General features: G+C 52.2%; 1 protein-coding gene across 4 annotated transcripts in view; it reads right to left on the bottom strand.

Moving 5' to 3' along the window:
* Nucleotides 1–16393, bottom strand: part of LOC132438904 (carboxyl-terminal PDZ ligand of neuronal nitric oxide synthase protein) — a 304583-nt gene that overhangs the window by 11717 nt on the left and 276473 nt on the right. For 3 of the 4 annotated variants that reach the window (XM_060033208.1, XM_060033215.1, XM_060033224.1), the window contains 4 exons: nucleotides 15598–15764; nucleotides 13437–13616; nucleotides 6182–6347; nucleotides 4618–4770 (listed from right to left, as the gene is read on the bottom strand). In XM_060033208.1, the coding sequence (XP_059889191.1) occupies nucleotides 4618–4770; nucleotides 6182–6347; nucleotides 13437–13616; nucleotides 15598–15764 (666 nt within the window). Of the gene's footprint in view, nucleotides 1–1356; nucleotides 4771–6181; nucleotides 6348–13436; nucleotides 13617–15597; nucleotides 15765–16393 lie in introns of those variants that run through there. The other variant, XM_060033230.2, reaches the window with a different exon arrangement.

Raw genomic sequence — 16393 nt, 5'->3', positions numbered from 1 at the left:
CCCAAAGGCCAGGGACTGAGCCCAAGGGCCACAGCACACGCTAATCATGGCCTGGCAGGTGCGAGAATTTAGCGTCTTCTCCCTAAGGACAGGGTACTTTCCACCTTTCACATTTAACGTAGGGTCATTATGACCCCAGTAGCTTTCTCAGTACAGAGCTCTGAATAGTTTCCGCACAGCAGAAAATGCACGCAGAGCACAACTGCACCGAGCAGAACAAACACGCCGCCCCCCCCCCCACCCAGTTAATGAGGGGGTAAACTGTACTGTGCCCTGGGCCACTGCCAGGCATTCTGTTGGGTGCTTCTAAAATACCATCGCATCTATTCTTCATTATAGCCTTATGTGGTGTGTTGCATTCCCATTTTACAGATAAGAAAATAAGGCTCAGTTCAGTTCACTCAGCCAGAAAAGGGCAGAGGATATGTGTAACCCTGGTTGATCTGACCCTCCAACTTTCCTTCAGGCCTGGCCTACCAAAGTATCAGGTTTAACAAGACCTCTGCCTTCAAAATGGCTATGCGTTCCAGTCAGGGGAGCCTGGTTTTCACGATGTGGGTTTTGCGAGATCCTGCAGCTCCGTATTTCTCTAACATCCTCTCTGCCGGCATCCCTCCTCCCCTTTCATTTCTACTCCCTGCAGGAAAGCCCACACCTCAACGAGTCAGGCCTCCTCTGCTGAGCTGTGTGTCAGTGACACCATAACCCTTCTAGGCAGGTGTGGGAAGAAGTCTGTTTGCCTCCACTATGGACATTCCTGGAATGGGCCCATCCAGAAACCTACCAACTACATATTTCAGACATTTAGTCGGGGAGTCAGTGAAATTTTATAATCTTGATGATCTTAGTTATATCTGAAAATATCTATGATGTACTTTTTCAAGCACTCAAAACTTGCTGCTGCCGCCAGTATAGTCCAGTGATGTCTGGAGTTTGAAAAGACCTGGGGTTTGGGAGAGTCCAAAAAAAAAAAAAACGGGTATAGCCTAGGCATTACTGACATTTTGGGCTGGATAATTCTTTGTGGCGAGGTTGTTCTGTTCACTGTAGAATATTTAGCAACATCCCTGGCTTCCAACCACTATGTGTCAATAGCCTCCTTCCGAGTTGTGACAACCAAAAACGTCTCCAGACGTCACCGAACATCCAGCCCTTGGGGGAGCGAACTCGCCCTTGGATAAGAACCGTTGGTACAGCCCGATCCTGCAAGGCTGGTCTGAATCAACTGCCCCTGAAGGCACCACCTTCCCCCGCTGCTTGAAGGAACACACGAGTTCTTTCTAAACACCACACACCCTCGGGAATGGTGCGTCACAGAGCTGATGCCACCGGGCTCGGGAAGTTGGGAGGCGGGTGGGGGAAGGAGCAGGTGGAATAGAAAAGGCAAGAAAAGACAATGGAAAAGCTTTTAGAAACAAGAAAGGTTTATTTAGCAAAAGCCACTAGACTAGTGACAACATCCAGGGAGTAAGTGCACTTAACATGAACAGAATCTTTTCCCAGAGAGTTGATCCAACAGAGTTAATGCCACACAGTTTTAGGAAGTAGAGGGCGCAGGGGGAGGGGGCAGAGTGGGAGGAAGCAGTCAGGCAGAGAGAAAATAAAAGGAATACAACCCCTAAATGAGAGTTGAGAGAAGTGAGGCTATGAAGAGGCTTTATAGACAGCATTGGTATAAGCAGGAATATGATTTTCAGTCCCAATATACAGTCCATCCTGTGCAGAGAAGTTCTTTCCTGGCTCCGCAACTGTGGGAGCCTCGTGTACCCAAGAGTCTGCTGGCACCCAGGAAAGGCTGGGGCAGGTACAGTAAGGGAGGCGCCCCTGGTGTCCACTTGTCCTCCATACGGGGCAGAGTAGAAGGATGAAAAAGAGGGGGGCAGGAGTTGAGTTAGCAGAGCAAGAAGCAAGGAGAGAGGAGGACAGGGTGACATTGCTCGGAGATCAGGTCTGCAACATTCCCTTTCCTTCCCAGTGGCTGGTGACCCTTCAAGGCCCCTAGATCTGTCCTTTGTCTCCTTCACCTCCAACACACCTAGTGCGCGCTGGTGTGGGATGCCAACACACAAACCAGCGCTCCAAGGAGGGCCTGAACTGGGGAAAGAATGGGGCCGAGGTGGGTGGAAACCACTGCGGGGCACCCCGAGGGCAAGGGTCTTAAATGGGTCCCAAGTCAGCGGTACATAGAACTAGTCTCTCCAATTCTTCAACCTCTCCACCGTCTCCTTTCTTCCTTCCCTTGGCAAGGTTTTCAAGACCCTTTTAGAAACTATGCCCCCCACCCACTCTTCTCTCCATCCCAAAGAAGCCTCCTCCTACCACATTCCACACACCTAATCCACTGGCCTCTGGCTTTGTCCTCAGCCCCTGCTTGCAGGCAGTGGGCCTGGAGAAGCCAGACCTTCCACTCCCCTGAACACCCCAAATTCTAAGGAGCTAAGAGGTCCCACACTCAAGGAAGTCTGGGTAGGATTTTGTAAGCTAGCTAGAGAGGCTCAGGCAAACCGGACTCCTAACCTCTCTCCTTCGATTTCATGGTTCTTCCTTCCCTGTGTATCTGGACCTACGTCCAATGATTAATCAGGAAGTATAACAAAAACAGGACCACCTCTCTCCAACCAAATGCACATTAGGAAAAGAACACAAATCTACTGTTGATTCAAACACCCTGGAGATTCCCATTCTCTTCTCTCTGGTCACTTCTCACAAGCCTATGCATACGTATACACCTTCCCTCACACGTGTGTGTCAATGCCAGCACACGTGTACACACATGCACACACACACGCACCCGTCCCATTCCACTGACACCCTCGTGCACCAAGGAAGGCTAACACAAAGCTACATTTATTTCCTTAATTTGGACTTTCTGGTCTAGAAGAAATCCAACTGTAGCTATAAGAAAAGATCTGCACTTTCACTTCTATATTTTATAAACCCAAGTTAGGCTTGAAGAGCTCAACTTTGCAACCACATCCTTACCAACTGATCCCCAAATAATATTGCAGTCTGGGTCTGTGGTTTGCTGTCCAAGATAAAGTCTTATTTCCCCAACACTTGGCACTAGCATGTCTCAGCTCTCTCTTCAGGCACCTTTAAATCTGTTAACAGCCACTTAGGGCCTTATTGGAACCAAGGACAAGTAAGCTAGCCTTCCCTGCCCCAATCAGCTCACTGTACCAGGTGGTAATCTCTAGGCCTGGATGGTAAGAGAATTGCACCTGGCACTTTTTACAGGTGTGCTTGAGGCATGCATCCACAGGGAGACAGGTCAAGGGCAAAGTGACTATCGTTTCTGACTTAAGTGGCAGTGATTCTGAAGAGTGGACTTGAGTGGTCTCAGCTACCAGTCTCTGCTTTTTTTTTTTTTTTTTTTTTTGATCACTACTGCGCAGTGGAAGGGACAGGTTGAGAGGTAAGGCTGGGGGCTCCGGGTCTCTGAGGCTTTTGTAGAGGCAAGAGTGCTACAAAGGCTTCAGCTGGCACAGCCCCTGAGGCAGGACACAGGGGAGACAGGGCAGCTTTCCAGCCTCCACGTGGATGAGCTGGACTTGCAGGCAGGCGGCGGGCAGGGCATCCACACTGAGGAATCAGACCTAAGTGATCTGGGGCAGGCAAGACGTTGTCCTCCCCACGGGCTTTCACGGCAAGGGCCTGAATGACAGTCAACTCCCAGTCTCCCTCAGGAGCAACACCTGAAGCCCACCTAGAGAAAGTGATTGGATCCAATTCATCTGAAAGCTTATCCCCGCGATGTGACACACCCCAATTCCACATTCACACTGAAAGGACTACCCTGTCTTTCAGCCTTGAGCGTTCGACCTCTACAATCTTTGCAAGGGCCTAGAGAAGGAATTCCTCCCACGAAGGTCGGGGAGAGTTAGGCAACTGGTAGCATCCTGATATCCAAACACAGAGTACCTGAGAAGGTACCGATGGCTTCCCTTCATAGTCGGGACCACAGAAGTGGGGGGGGGGGGGCGAGGGGGCATCACACGACAGAGCAGGGGAGCCTGATGATGCAGCGGGCAGGGAGCAGGTCCTTCAGCAGCCTGGTGGTCCTCAAGAGGGACCCTCTCCCAAAGCCATGGGCTCCGAGAGGCCCCTTGCCCAACCCCCACCCACCCAGTAGTCGCAAGCAGGAGGCAGGACCTGATTCACTTCTGGGAATCCAATGTCTTCCCCACTTGACCCTCCAAAGCAAAACCCTAATCCTTTTCTGAAACTGTAAACGCTTCGGGGCCCCCGGGTATCCTCAGCAGTGCGCATTCGCCGGCAGCCCCTACCCGGGCAGCCGCCAGACTTGGCCCCTCCACACCTCGGCCACGGCCTCCGCCTGCTAGCACCACAGCACCTACACGGCGATCTCATCGTCCAGGCTGTCGCCCAGCTCCTGCCTCTGCAGGACGTTCCGCAGGCGGGGCAGCTCCTCCTGGGACCACGAGTCGCGTTCCTCGCTCTCGTCCGTGTTGGATTCGTACTCCGAGGCGATGCCTGACTCTCGGAACTTGATGAGCTCCAGGCTGCCCAGCAGCGGCTCACCCTGAGCAGGGGGCGGGGTGTCCTCGGGCGGGAGAAAGCGGAAGCACTCCAGCTTCACCAAGCAGTCGCGCCTACCTAAGGGGCTGCCCACTGGGTGGGCGAAGTCGGCCAAGCCCGCGCCCAGGGGTGGCGAGTGCAGGTCCTCTGGCTTCGGGGTCGTGGGGTCACAGAGCACGGGAAGAGCTCCAGAGCGGAAGGTGATCTCCAGCAAGCTATCCTGGGAGCCCACTGGAGTGGGGGGAGAAGAGGGGGAGGGGGTGACATTAGCAAGGTGCTTGGTCTGGAAGCCACCGTTGGCCCACCCAGGTCCCTGGCCAGTTGAGCGAACCCTCACAGGGGCTCTTCAGCTCTTCCTTCCACCCCACACAGCACAGACACGCCAGGCTGAAGGGGACGAGCTCAGGGGAGGTGGTAAGGGCAGGGCAACGATAAGCCCATGATCAGCTGGTGAGGCCCGTGGACGCCTTGAATGGGGTGTGTGGTAGGAAGAAGGTACAAACTGAAGAGCTACCTTAAAAGCATGTAGTAACACTTGGTGCAACCTTGTAAATTGGCATTAATTGGAATACAACAGGGCCTTGATAAACAAAAATAAAAATCCAGAGGGGCTTTCAGAGCGGTGAAGTACAGTGGTTCCCAATCCGTAACTTTGGGCCACTTTAGAAACACAGAGTTATCAGCCCTGCCCCAGATCTACCAATGCAGAACCTCTGTGGGTTGGATCTGGGAATATCCATCTTTTAAAAAGCTCACAGGATCGTTTGGGAGAACTACTGGTATAACAGGGAAAGCATTAGACCTGGGTCTGAATCTGGGCTCCACACTTTGCTAGGCCTGAAACTGTGGGCTGGTTACTTAACCTCTCTGAGTCCGTTTCCTCATCTGTAAAATGGGCACAGCACCACCTACCACTATAGGGATTAAATGAGATTATGTATACGATCAACGGATATTGGTCCACAGCCAGCGCACACTTAGAGCAGCAGACAACCCAGGGACAAGCTCAGGAGGAAGGCGTGGAGACACGCTGTCTTCTAGTACTTCTCAGTGCAGCCTGGGGGTGGCTGGGAGTAGAGGCAGGCTGGGAGCCAGGCAACCTCTGCCACTCATCAGCAGAGCTAGCTGGCCACAGTTTACTCCTCTGCCTTATCCATTAAATAGACGGACTGCTGCCAGCCTTTTCTACGCTGCCGAGTTGTCAAATAGTGCGGGGAGAGTAAACTACTAAACAGTTCGATGTCTCCTGCAGAGCTCACAGAGACCACGATTCACCATAGGTGCTCAGCGTGTTTCAATGGGAAAAGCCCTCTGAGAAAGAAACGGGCAGCCCTAGCTTACGTGTAAAGAGCCCGGGCCCCCATCGAGGAGAGGCTGGGTGAACATGTGGTCGTGACTCCCGGGGCCTTTCAAGGTCAAGTCTGGGCACTGGGCTAGAAGGCAGCCAAGCCCCTCTCTGGCCCTGCCCTTTTGTAACTCCGTGAAATGTACGAATGGGACAAACAGAGCTGCCTTTGTTTTCTGCTGGGATACCAGGTCAGGTCAGGGGTCCAATAAAGCACCACCAAAAAGCTTTAGGGAAGAGAACATGTGGTTCCAGAGCTTCCCCACGGAGGTGAGGCTGGGCAGGGCCCCGGCTTACTGGCGTTCTGTCCCGACAGCTTCAGCTCCAGCTCCTGCACCTGCTTCACCAGCAGAGAGATGTGCTGAAGCATGTCCTTGTTCTGCAGCAGGAGCTGGTGCACGCGAGCCTGGGCCTCCAGCCGCGCCGCAGCCTCAGCAGCCAGCTGGTCCTTCAGCAAGTGAACCTGCAGGGGAGGAGGAGGCAGAGGAGACAGCGAGAAGACAGGACAGAGAGAAGGGAGGCACGTGAATGCAAACGCGAGTCACTGGTGGACGGCCAGGACCAGAGACACCTTCCAGCTTCAATTCAAGACAAAGAAGCCCTGCCCCGGGCAAAATGGGCACCCGGGCTTGCAATTCAGAGGAGAAGCCGAAAGAAGCTGCTCGCTGGCTCTCTCTCTGTCCTGAGTGAGGGCCACGATGTGTCACTCGTGTACGACTCAGAGCCCCACACCACGAGCAAAAGGTAGGAAAGAGTTGGGTCCCAGACCCTGCCCCCTGCTCCATCCCTGTCGGAACTCCTTTGACAGCTAACATTACTGCTGTGTTGAGGCAGGTACGTTTTTCTTATCTTGTCTTTTAAAAAACGAAACCAAAAACTGATATACTGACCCACTAGCTGAGAACAGTGTCACAGTAAACCCTCTGCAATCTTCCCTTTTCCCTTCCTCGCATCCAAATACCGTGAGAAATAGGAAGCCCTACACATGCCCTTTCTAAGTCAGTGAAATGGCTGTCATGGTCTGTGTTTCCACATCTGTGGGTGGGTGTCAGCTTCCTTCCCTGACCTTCCGTTCCCTTTTTATTTCTCAGGGCACCCGGGAGCATGCTTCATACCTGGCAAATGTCAAACGTTTGCTGACTGACTCATAACAGGGCCTCATCCAGCAACCCCGGCAGGGCTGAGGTAAACAGCTTTACAGAGACGCCCTCTATGAGAAGAGGGGGACCCTCATCACCTCTCGCCTTCTCATGGTAGAGCACCTGGCAATGGCATACCCCGAATGCTCAGGGCCCAGTAGGGTCTGCTCTTCGTGTGCAATCTGGGTGTGGGGATACAATTCAGTGGGAGGAGAGGTGGGGTGATTCTGTCAGGACCCTGGTTTGAAGAAACTGAGTCACGAGACGATGACAATATTTACACATACGTGATTTTTCTGCTAAGAAGTGGATAAAGGGGTCTCTAGGAGGGTTTCTGAAGGTCCCTGAACAAGCACAGCTGATGAATTTGGTGGCCTGGACCAAGGCGTGTGGGAAAGAGCATTTTCTTGAACCGAAAACATGGTGTGGATAAAGACACAGAGTCAGGGTGAGCAGGGTGGGAGAGCTGCAACCAGGAGCGGAGGAGAGAGAAGGAAGGAACTGGAAAAGCCAATTCTCTGGCTCAGACAACAAATGCTCTGGATTTCTGAAGCGTAATCCGCTCCAAAGAGATTCACGTTCTATCAGGGAGTAAAAGACCATGTCCGCCCCACCGTCTGGCCAAGCCTGACTCAGGGTCCTGCCAGCCCTCCCAGCAGCCAGCACTCGGAGACCATACTCTTGCATGCAGCGGCTGCTTCTCCCGCTGCCCGGATTTAAGGACCTGATCCTACAGTTGGCTCTGCCTCTAAGTGGGGCCACTAATGAGATTAGTTGCCACTTTCCATTAGTGGCTCCCAAGATGAGGCCGATCTTTCCCTCGGGGGTGGGGGGGAGGATGCCTAAGGAATCTAAAGTAAATCTGTTCTCCACCGGGTGCTGCTAAGGACAGAACTGATACTTTGGTCCAGAAATCAGCCTCATCTGTTGCCTCAGATAATCTAAAGAGAGATCTAGAGAAGGGTGAGAACGGAGAAGAGAGTGGCAATAATATTTCAATCTGGATATCAGATGGTGGATGGCTATTAAGCCTCTATCTTCCCTGGAAACTGAGGCATGGAGGTAGTTCACCCGAGAGTGCCCCAGATCCTGTTGCTTCTGAGAAACAGGACAGTTGCTGTGGGAAACCCACCCCCAGAAGGGCCCCCAGAGGAAAGGCCAACCTTAACCTTCTACCTGCAAGTAATGTAACTTATTCCAACTAAGAGTATCATTGAAAGGAATGTACCGAGCAGACAGAATTGCTAATTATCCATTTTCTATTTTCTTTGGAACAAAAACAGAAACATTAGGCATAAATGTGGAACAAAGCTTTCAATGCATGTAAACAGAAAACGTGGAGAATCCTGCCTACCACTAACTGGCATCTCTGGAGGGTTCCCTGCACACACATGCTACAGACTCAGGTGCCTGAACCCCACATCTGAACATCCCAACGGAAGCTGGAACACTTGAGTCTGTTGGTTACTCCCTATGCAACTGCAGGTAATTCACTTCTACTTGGACCTCCCTTTCTCCATCTTTCAACTGAGAGGGTTGGCTAGAGGCTCGGACAGTCTGTGATTTCACATCCAGGCGTATGGAGTGGCCAGTACCAGGGGCCATTCACTAAAGGCTCACTGAAGAACATCTCTAGATTTCCACTGGGAAGTCAGAGAATTAGGACTGGGAACAAAAGAGGAATTCCCTCCTGCAGAAGCCAGGGGAAAAACAAATTGGAAGTTTCTTTTGCAGGTAACCATTCTAGTGGTGGAGGTACCATCAGTACATAAAAGACGACCCTTGCATCAAAAGCTTTCATCCCAAATCCACTGGCACTCAGCACCATGAAAAATGCAGTGTTTGAGTCCTCCTCGTGCCAGATTAAATAAGAATTTTAGTCTTGCAAACGTAGTTATAACATTTCGGGCATTTTCAAACCCTGGGAATGAGAACGCACACGCTGCCGCCGCCGCCTAAACCCGGCGCTGACGAGCCCTTCCGCTCCTGCAGCCATCAAAAGTGGCAGCAGGCATACGGCTCCGACCTGTCGCTGCAGCAGTCTGCACATCACAGGAGAACCCAGACCAGGCCAAGCTGGGACAAAACAGCCAAGACTTCCTTTAAATGTGAGGCAATTTAATAGTCCCTGTGTTTTGCATATGTGGGCCTGGCCCCGAAGCACCAAAATGAGGCAGCATTATTTTCAGCCTTGGCTCGGGCAGTCAGCTACAGCTGTGTGCTCACTTTCTCCATGGCGCAACAGGAGCAGGTAACACCGCCTCTTCCCTACCAGGCGGGACTTATTTGTACTCAGCACACTCTTAAAGCATCGGACACCTTTTGCAAAGGTAGGCCATATCAATTTCTGGAAAGGTAGGAGTTAGCTTGGCCTTTCCAGAGCTGTGTGGTCTTTGGCAAGGACTTATTCTGGTCACGATCTAAGTCCGCAGGAGGGCCACGCCTGGAGGGCGGTGTCCAGTTCTGCATTCCTGCCACAGCACTACAAGCGTAAGTTCGACCCTGTGCCCTCCAGCTGGGGTGCCACTTCCCAAAACTCAGATACCCACCCTCAACCCACCCAGCAACACCAGACCACTGCCCACTGGCTCTCCAGCCTACTTGCCTGGACTCCAGCTCCTCCGCGAGAAGTGCGGGCAGGCCCAGGCTGAAGTTAGGGAGCGGCAGGCACATGGAAATGGCAGTGAGGAGAACCAGAGCGATTTGCCCACACACACACCGGACACACAAGCGGAGGCAGGCAGCGCTGTCTCAGCATGCACAAGGCAGGGGACCTGGGCAGTGCACCCAGGGCGCTGGGGACTGGGGGAAGCCACGAGGCCAGATGCTAAAACTAGGGCCTCGGCGGGGTGTGGAGGGGTTTTAGCGCTGTTCCTCTAACTACGGCATACACAGTTGCGAAGCACAGGTAACCAACCACTTGTCTCAGAACAAGTGCAAGTGGCACAGGTAGAGGAGAAATCTTTACATAGCAACACTGAGCTGCGGTATAACATTTTCCCCACGAGCTAGGCCAGGAATTGGCAAACTGTGAAGGAGCCTGGCCTACTTAACTGTTGCCAGTCAGCCACAGTGCCTGGATCAATTCTGGAGCTGTGTGGGCCCAGCCCGTGGCCATGCGGGCGCCAGCTACATCCCAGCTTTGGTTCAAGGCTTGGCTATACTCTCGTTCGCACCCTTGAACTTCTGGTCCATCTAAAAGCAGGAAGCTAGTGCAGCCAGGCAAGCCTCATGCTGGGTTCGGGAAAGTGGTCCAAAGGGCTTGGGGTTCACTATTTACACACTGATATCTAATCTAGAAATGCTTAAGAGGCAGCTGAGCGACACCTTCGCCTGGGTACCTTTAAGGCCAGGACAGGCCCTTTCTAGGTCAGCTCTGAACCAATTTAGGGAGAGGCTGGGAGAGATCTTGAGGTCTCAGGCCAAATCAGAATGCTGTGAAGGAGATCTAAGCCTAGCCCCATTGATAACAGTAGAACCAGACTGGCCTGTGAGAATAAATGGGGGAGAGGGGCATAAATCATGCAACAAGGGACCCCAAGAGTGCACCTGTTTGCAAGAAACTATCTTTATCCTTAGCTCTTCTCGGGAGCCACACAGGAGGACTTGGATGCCCCCAGAGCAAAGGAAAATATGTTCCCACTGAAGGGCTGAGATCACAGTATTACCCATTGGAATTCTGAGGACTGCTGGTAGTTTAACGAAGAAAGAAACCTTGCAGTTTGACGGCAGTAGAGTCTGACAGAACAAGTAAAAGTTGACCTCATACTGGACACTGTGCAGAGAAACCACGTATGCCAGATTTGATATGTTTTAAATGCATGAAAGATGTCAAGAAGACCTATCTATTAGTCCACCTATGTATCTTATATCGTTTATACCCAAAGATATGGATACTAATAAAAAGCCCTTGGATCAAATGCTACAAAGAGAGTGGGAGAGGAACACGCAGAGAAGCCTGTCGCTGAAGGCTGGTTTAGGACTGAATTGGTCCGGAGGACAGGGGAGCTGAAAGCCAGTTGAGAGGTTACAATAATACGGCTGCTTCATTCCCGGGCAGCAAAGGAAGGGGCAAACTGAAGAGACTGCTTATGAGGAAGGTAGAGAAGGGCAGAGGAGTCTGCTCCAGAAGCTCTCTGAAGACCTCAAGGTGCTGTCTGACCTGAAGATTTTAGAAGTCTACGACCCTACCCCAAGTCATTTCATCCATGTGGGATACTGATGCACTCTGGTGGCCTTTCAATCATGTCACTGCCTGAACTGAGACTCAACCAGGACACCACCAACTATAATCAACAGACTCCAAGTGCAGGAGAGGCTGAGGGTGTCCAGCCTGTGGAAGTGGCTGGAACTGAGAGAGGCTCATCAAGTGAACTGCAACTGGAACCATGCTCTTCCCCTCTCCTAGCTTCACTGTCTTCAAGGACAGAGGCAATTAAAATAGGGCCAGGGCAGTGACGCCTGCTTGAGACAGATGCTTGATTCTGGGCCAGAGACCCGCTCTTAGGCTTTCATCCTGACTGTGGGAGACTTACAGGTCTTGTGGCTTCGCTGAGTACGTTAACTGCCTCAACACTCTTCTTGTGCAGACTGTACATGTGCAAATAGTTTCTCTTTAGTATTAAGCAGTGAGTTCACATTCAAATGCCTCTCCGGTAATATTCACCATGAATACGCATCAAGCCCATTCTTAGATAAATAATAATTACTTGGCAATGGATATGCTGAAGGAGAAAAGTATCATGGCTGGAGGATGGATTTATATTTAACGGGAAACTCTGGAAATGACATGAGTTGCTGAACGGCCCCGTGCTGCAGCACGCCGGCTTTCTGCTCCTGTCAGCCGTCACACCTGGGAGGAGAGGATTCTCGGGACAGCCACTCCGTTAGTAACTAGAGGAGATGAACTGTGTTATCTGACAAAAGGCGATGATTTTTCCCCCAAATATAAGAAGCCATTAATGACATTCCTCCTCTTTGTTGCTGTTTTGGGAACACCTGCGAATCCTCCTAGAATTAGCACACATCCTTTTGGGTTCATGGTCTGGATTTTTAAAAAGGTTCAAATCCCTTGGAAGCAGCGCCCTACTGATTTTACTCTCTTGAAACCTGGCTGCAAAAGGCACCCATGAGGCTGGGCCTCAGGCCCAGGTCAGGGTGAGACTGTTACAAAGAAGGTCTTCTCAAGACCCAAGTCATTGCATCGTTCTGGGTAGGCTGCTGGATGCTTCCTCAAGGGGTATGTGTTGGAAAGGACGGCTCCGCCTGGGTGGTTCACTCCACCCAAGGGTCATGAGACGAGTAAGGAGAAGAAACGATGAGGATCGATAAGAGCTCCCTAGAGAAGTCTTCGTGTTCTCATTCAAGAACGCAGAAGGCCAGCCTGGTTGACCAGACATAGAATGTCGATGCATAGAGCTGCCTTTCCCGATCTCTCACCAACTCTCCAAAGCCTGAAGACCCCACCTTCCTCCTCACTGTCTGCATCTACCCACCCAGGTCCTCACCCTGTCTGACTCCTACCACAGAATTCAGCCTGTAAACGGTACAAATGATTGTGTCTTCACTCTTCCCCGATGGCCCATAGAGAAGATGAAGCTCGGACTCACTAGTTCCAAGGAAGATGTGGACTCTACCATGCCCTGCACAGAAAGCAAGCGAGAGGCATCCCTGCTAAAAGCAGCAGGGAAATCAGCTCACCCCTCCTTTCTAAGGCAGCAGCAGCGCAACACGTCTTCAGGGCTCACACAGCACTTGGCTCCTGAAATCTAAGCCAAGTCTTCTCATTATGGCTCAAATGCTATGCCTACGTTCCTGTCAGTTAAATCCCAATATAATGAACTCCAGGCCAGTATGGTATCAAATTCTGCTTGGAGAAATCTTTAAAAAAAAAAAAAAAAATCCTTCCTGGAATGCGTAGATGACTAACAGAGGCATGGAAATCCCTATGGACGAGGTTTCCAGGGTGGTGGCTTCTGCAAGGGTGTTTGGGACAAATTCACACTTTAAACTCTTTTAAGAGTGGTATCACAAAGTCACATCTGTCCTGACTCCAGAGGCGTCCCTTCCCACCCCAAACACCAGCAAATGAAGGTAGGAAAGGAAGGGTGAAATTATGTGCATCTTATTCCTTAGTAAGTTCAAATCATTATCCAACAACATCCAGCCAAGCCAGCCAAGCCCAACTCAGAGCGGGGGTACACGGGAAGCCAAAACACTTCTTCCCATTTCTACCGCGTCCCCCATCTCTCCCCTCCCTGCCGCCCCCACTGCTCAACAAGCAACGACCCAACAGCGGGAGCCATCCCTCACAGCTCGCTAGGTTGTAAACCTGCCCTGTGCCCCTCGCTAAGGAAGGCGCGTCAAGCCCATGAGAGTGGAGCCTGCGAAGTAGGGAGGAGGCTGAGGAGAACCTGGGCCACAGCCACTTGTGTCTGTTGCTGCTGCTGCTGGAGGAGCTGCTGGAGGAGCTGCATCTGGTGCTGGGTGGACAGCGGCGTGCCCGCGCCCAAGCCCGGGGGCTTCGAGGAAGAAGAGGGAAGAAGCATCCTGGGCGAGGCTGTCAGCATGGGCTCCTGGGGGCGGGCTGAGACCTGGTGGAGAAGAGGAGACACGGCGTGACCCTGGGCAGGCGCCACCTGTAGGAGCCTCACTCTACCTTTAGCGTGTAGGAGGGTGGGGTGAAATGGCCCACTTTTAACCAAGAGCTGGAAATGCTACGTCTTTTTTTTTTTTTTTTTTGGCTGCACTGGGTCTTCATTGCCGTGCGTGGGCTTTCTCTAGTTGCGGGACTACGCTTCATTGTGCGGGCTTCTCATTGCAGTGGCCTCCCTTCCAGAGCACGGGCTCTAGGCACGTGGGCTTCAGTAGTTGTGGCACGTGGGCTCAGTAGTTGTGGCACACAGACTCAGAAGTTGTGGCTCTCAGGCTCTAGAGTGCAGGCTTACTGTTGTGGCGCACGGGCTTAGCTGCTCCGCGGCATGTGGGATCCTCCCGGACGAGGGCTGGAACCTGCGTCCCCTGCATTGGCAGGCGGATTCCTAACCACTGTGCCACCCGGGAAGCCACAATGCTACGTCTTCAGTGGAAATGTGGATAGACTCCCACAGAGGAGATGATGATCTGATGGCCTGGGCTGGGACCACAGAGTCAGAAAACCCTATCTGGACACCTGAGTTACTAATGCCATGTGATGGGAGACCAGGCAGCTGAGATCATCCTATCACTTGCCCATAGCTTCCAACTACACTATGTTGTTGAGTCACTTGAGGTTCTGGACTTAGAGGGATCTGTCTCTATGAAAGATAGCTACCTACCACCCCACTACGGGGCGGCTTCTACCTTTACTTTGTTGTGTTCTTAGGGCTCCCTCTTCCAGGCTCTGCAGGGTTCTCCTGGGCTGGCCACAGGTGAGGGAGGCGCTCCAGCCCAGCACGGCCTCCTCTCACAGTGAGAGCCACCAGGGAAGCAAGTCGGGACACAGATAATGGTCTGGAGAGATCCTCTCTCTGAAAGGGGAAAGCAGTTTCTATTCCCTTCCCTCCTGTCTCCCTCCTGGTAGTTGGACACTTTCATTAAGATGGTTTCTGTGAGCCAGAGAATTCAAGCACAGGGTTGAATTTGATTTCTGGCAGCTCTGCTGCTGGTCCTTTTTCAGATGTGCAAGAGGAAGCACCCAGTGACAGAGGGCTTTTGCCACTTGCAGAGTACAAACTGGGCACCAAAGAAGATATCAGGCAGACAATCTGGAACAGCATTGCCCTTCAAACGAGACAGGTTTCTCCTTCTGATGAACTAGCCCAACGACTTCCACTTGAGAAAAGGCATTGCATGGTGAGGAAAGAGAGGCACTCCTGATACAGGCAACTGGCAGGGAATCTACAGGAAGGGGAGTTTGTCAGTATTTTCCTCCTGTTGGCAGGGGTGAGGGGGGTGCGGGGGGGTTGTTTTGTCTTTGGGTTGGAGGTTCTTAGTTTCTTAACCTGGATCCTATCAGGAACTCCTTCAGGGCGGCCATCATCTCACCCATAAGATACGAGGTTGAAATTGACGCCTGAGGTGGTCTGGCAGTTTCTAACCTCCAAGAGGCCAATCTCCAGCCTCCCCAGGAGCATCAAAGGCACACAACCCCTAGCTGCAGGCAGAGGCAGACCTAACTCACTCTGCTCCTTCAGCTGAGCCCCCGGGGATCATGTCACATTGTGCAAGGATTAGCCATGCACAGGTATTGTGCAGCGACAAGGTGCCATTCAAGGTGGGGCCTCCACTGGGAAGAAGGGGGACCCAGTGCTGATGGGACCCTGGAGGGTGGCACGCATCGGGAATGAGCTCTGTGGCATCCTGACACGCAGCAGCGTCTAGCATCAACGCACGGGGACTGAATCTCTAGAAGTCAGGCCCCTCTGAAAGGAAGTAAAACGTGCTCTGGAACCACCACGGTGCTGGGGAGCGCCTCACCCTAAAGGTGACCCAGCAGGCGCTAAGAGGTGACCGACAGTGGCTGAGGCTGTGACACAAACTGCTCTGGGAGGTGGTGTGCGTGCAGACCACCTGGGTGGGCCACCTCCGGCTTACCTTGGAGTCTGTATGGGAGCCTCCTTCCGTCCCTACCGCGTCAAGGTCAGTCACACCTCGGCTGAACTCCAGGGCCTCATTCCCTGGAAGCGGGGCCTCGACGGCATCGATGTCCGTCTCCTCTGCAGTGGCCGTGGAGGCCCTCTCGGCTCCGGTGAGCTGGCGGCCTACAGGGACAACAGAGAGGGTAGGGAAGGGGTACAGTCACACTAAGGACAACGTCCTACTTGCCCAACACTTTAGTTTTCAGTTGTGTCACACCTAGGGACGCCACTGGCTTTGTAATGTTTTCACATATCTTTTCACTCAAGTCTGTTAAATTTCCAATCCAGTAAGATGTTCTCATTTTAATATCCTTTTAAAGTCCAGAAACAAAGACACCATTTCTTCAAGTCTGCACATGACTGCTTGGCCATGCTCCTAACGGGCTGTCAGATAAGGGGTAAATCACCTCACTCCCTGGGCCCCAGTTCCTTCAACTGTATAGTGGAGGCTGAGTTAGGTGCGTGGGAGGGTTGCAGGCCTGAAAAATAAGGACAAGGAGATCCGAGGCCCCATCCCACACAGTACGTCAGTCTCCCATCCTCAGAGCCTGCCTCTGACCGTCCCTCAGGAGCAAAAGCTAGGGAAGGGCCCTGGAGAAGGCGGCAGTGGCAGAGGAGAGACAGGTGGCTGGTTTTCATGCCTTGTCTTGTCTATTTCCCACTTGCCCCTTCCTACCGAAGACAGTGACCATGTCTTTGATCACACGCTCAGCACGTGTATGAAATTCCTACTGTTTCTTATTTTTCTTCAT

The sequence above is a fragment of the Delphinus delphis genome, chromosome 1, assembly GCF_949987515.2.
Source record: "Delphinus delphis chromosome 1, mDelDel1.2, whole genome shotgun sequence".
Taxonomy (NCBI): Eukaryota; Metazoa; Chordata; class Mammalia; order Artiodactyla; family Delphinidae; genus Delphinus; species Delphinus delphis.
Note: the sequence above shows the minus strand (reverse complement) of the source record. Positions and strands in the feature narration are given on the sequence as shown.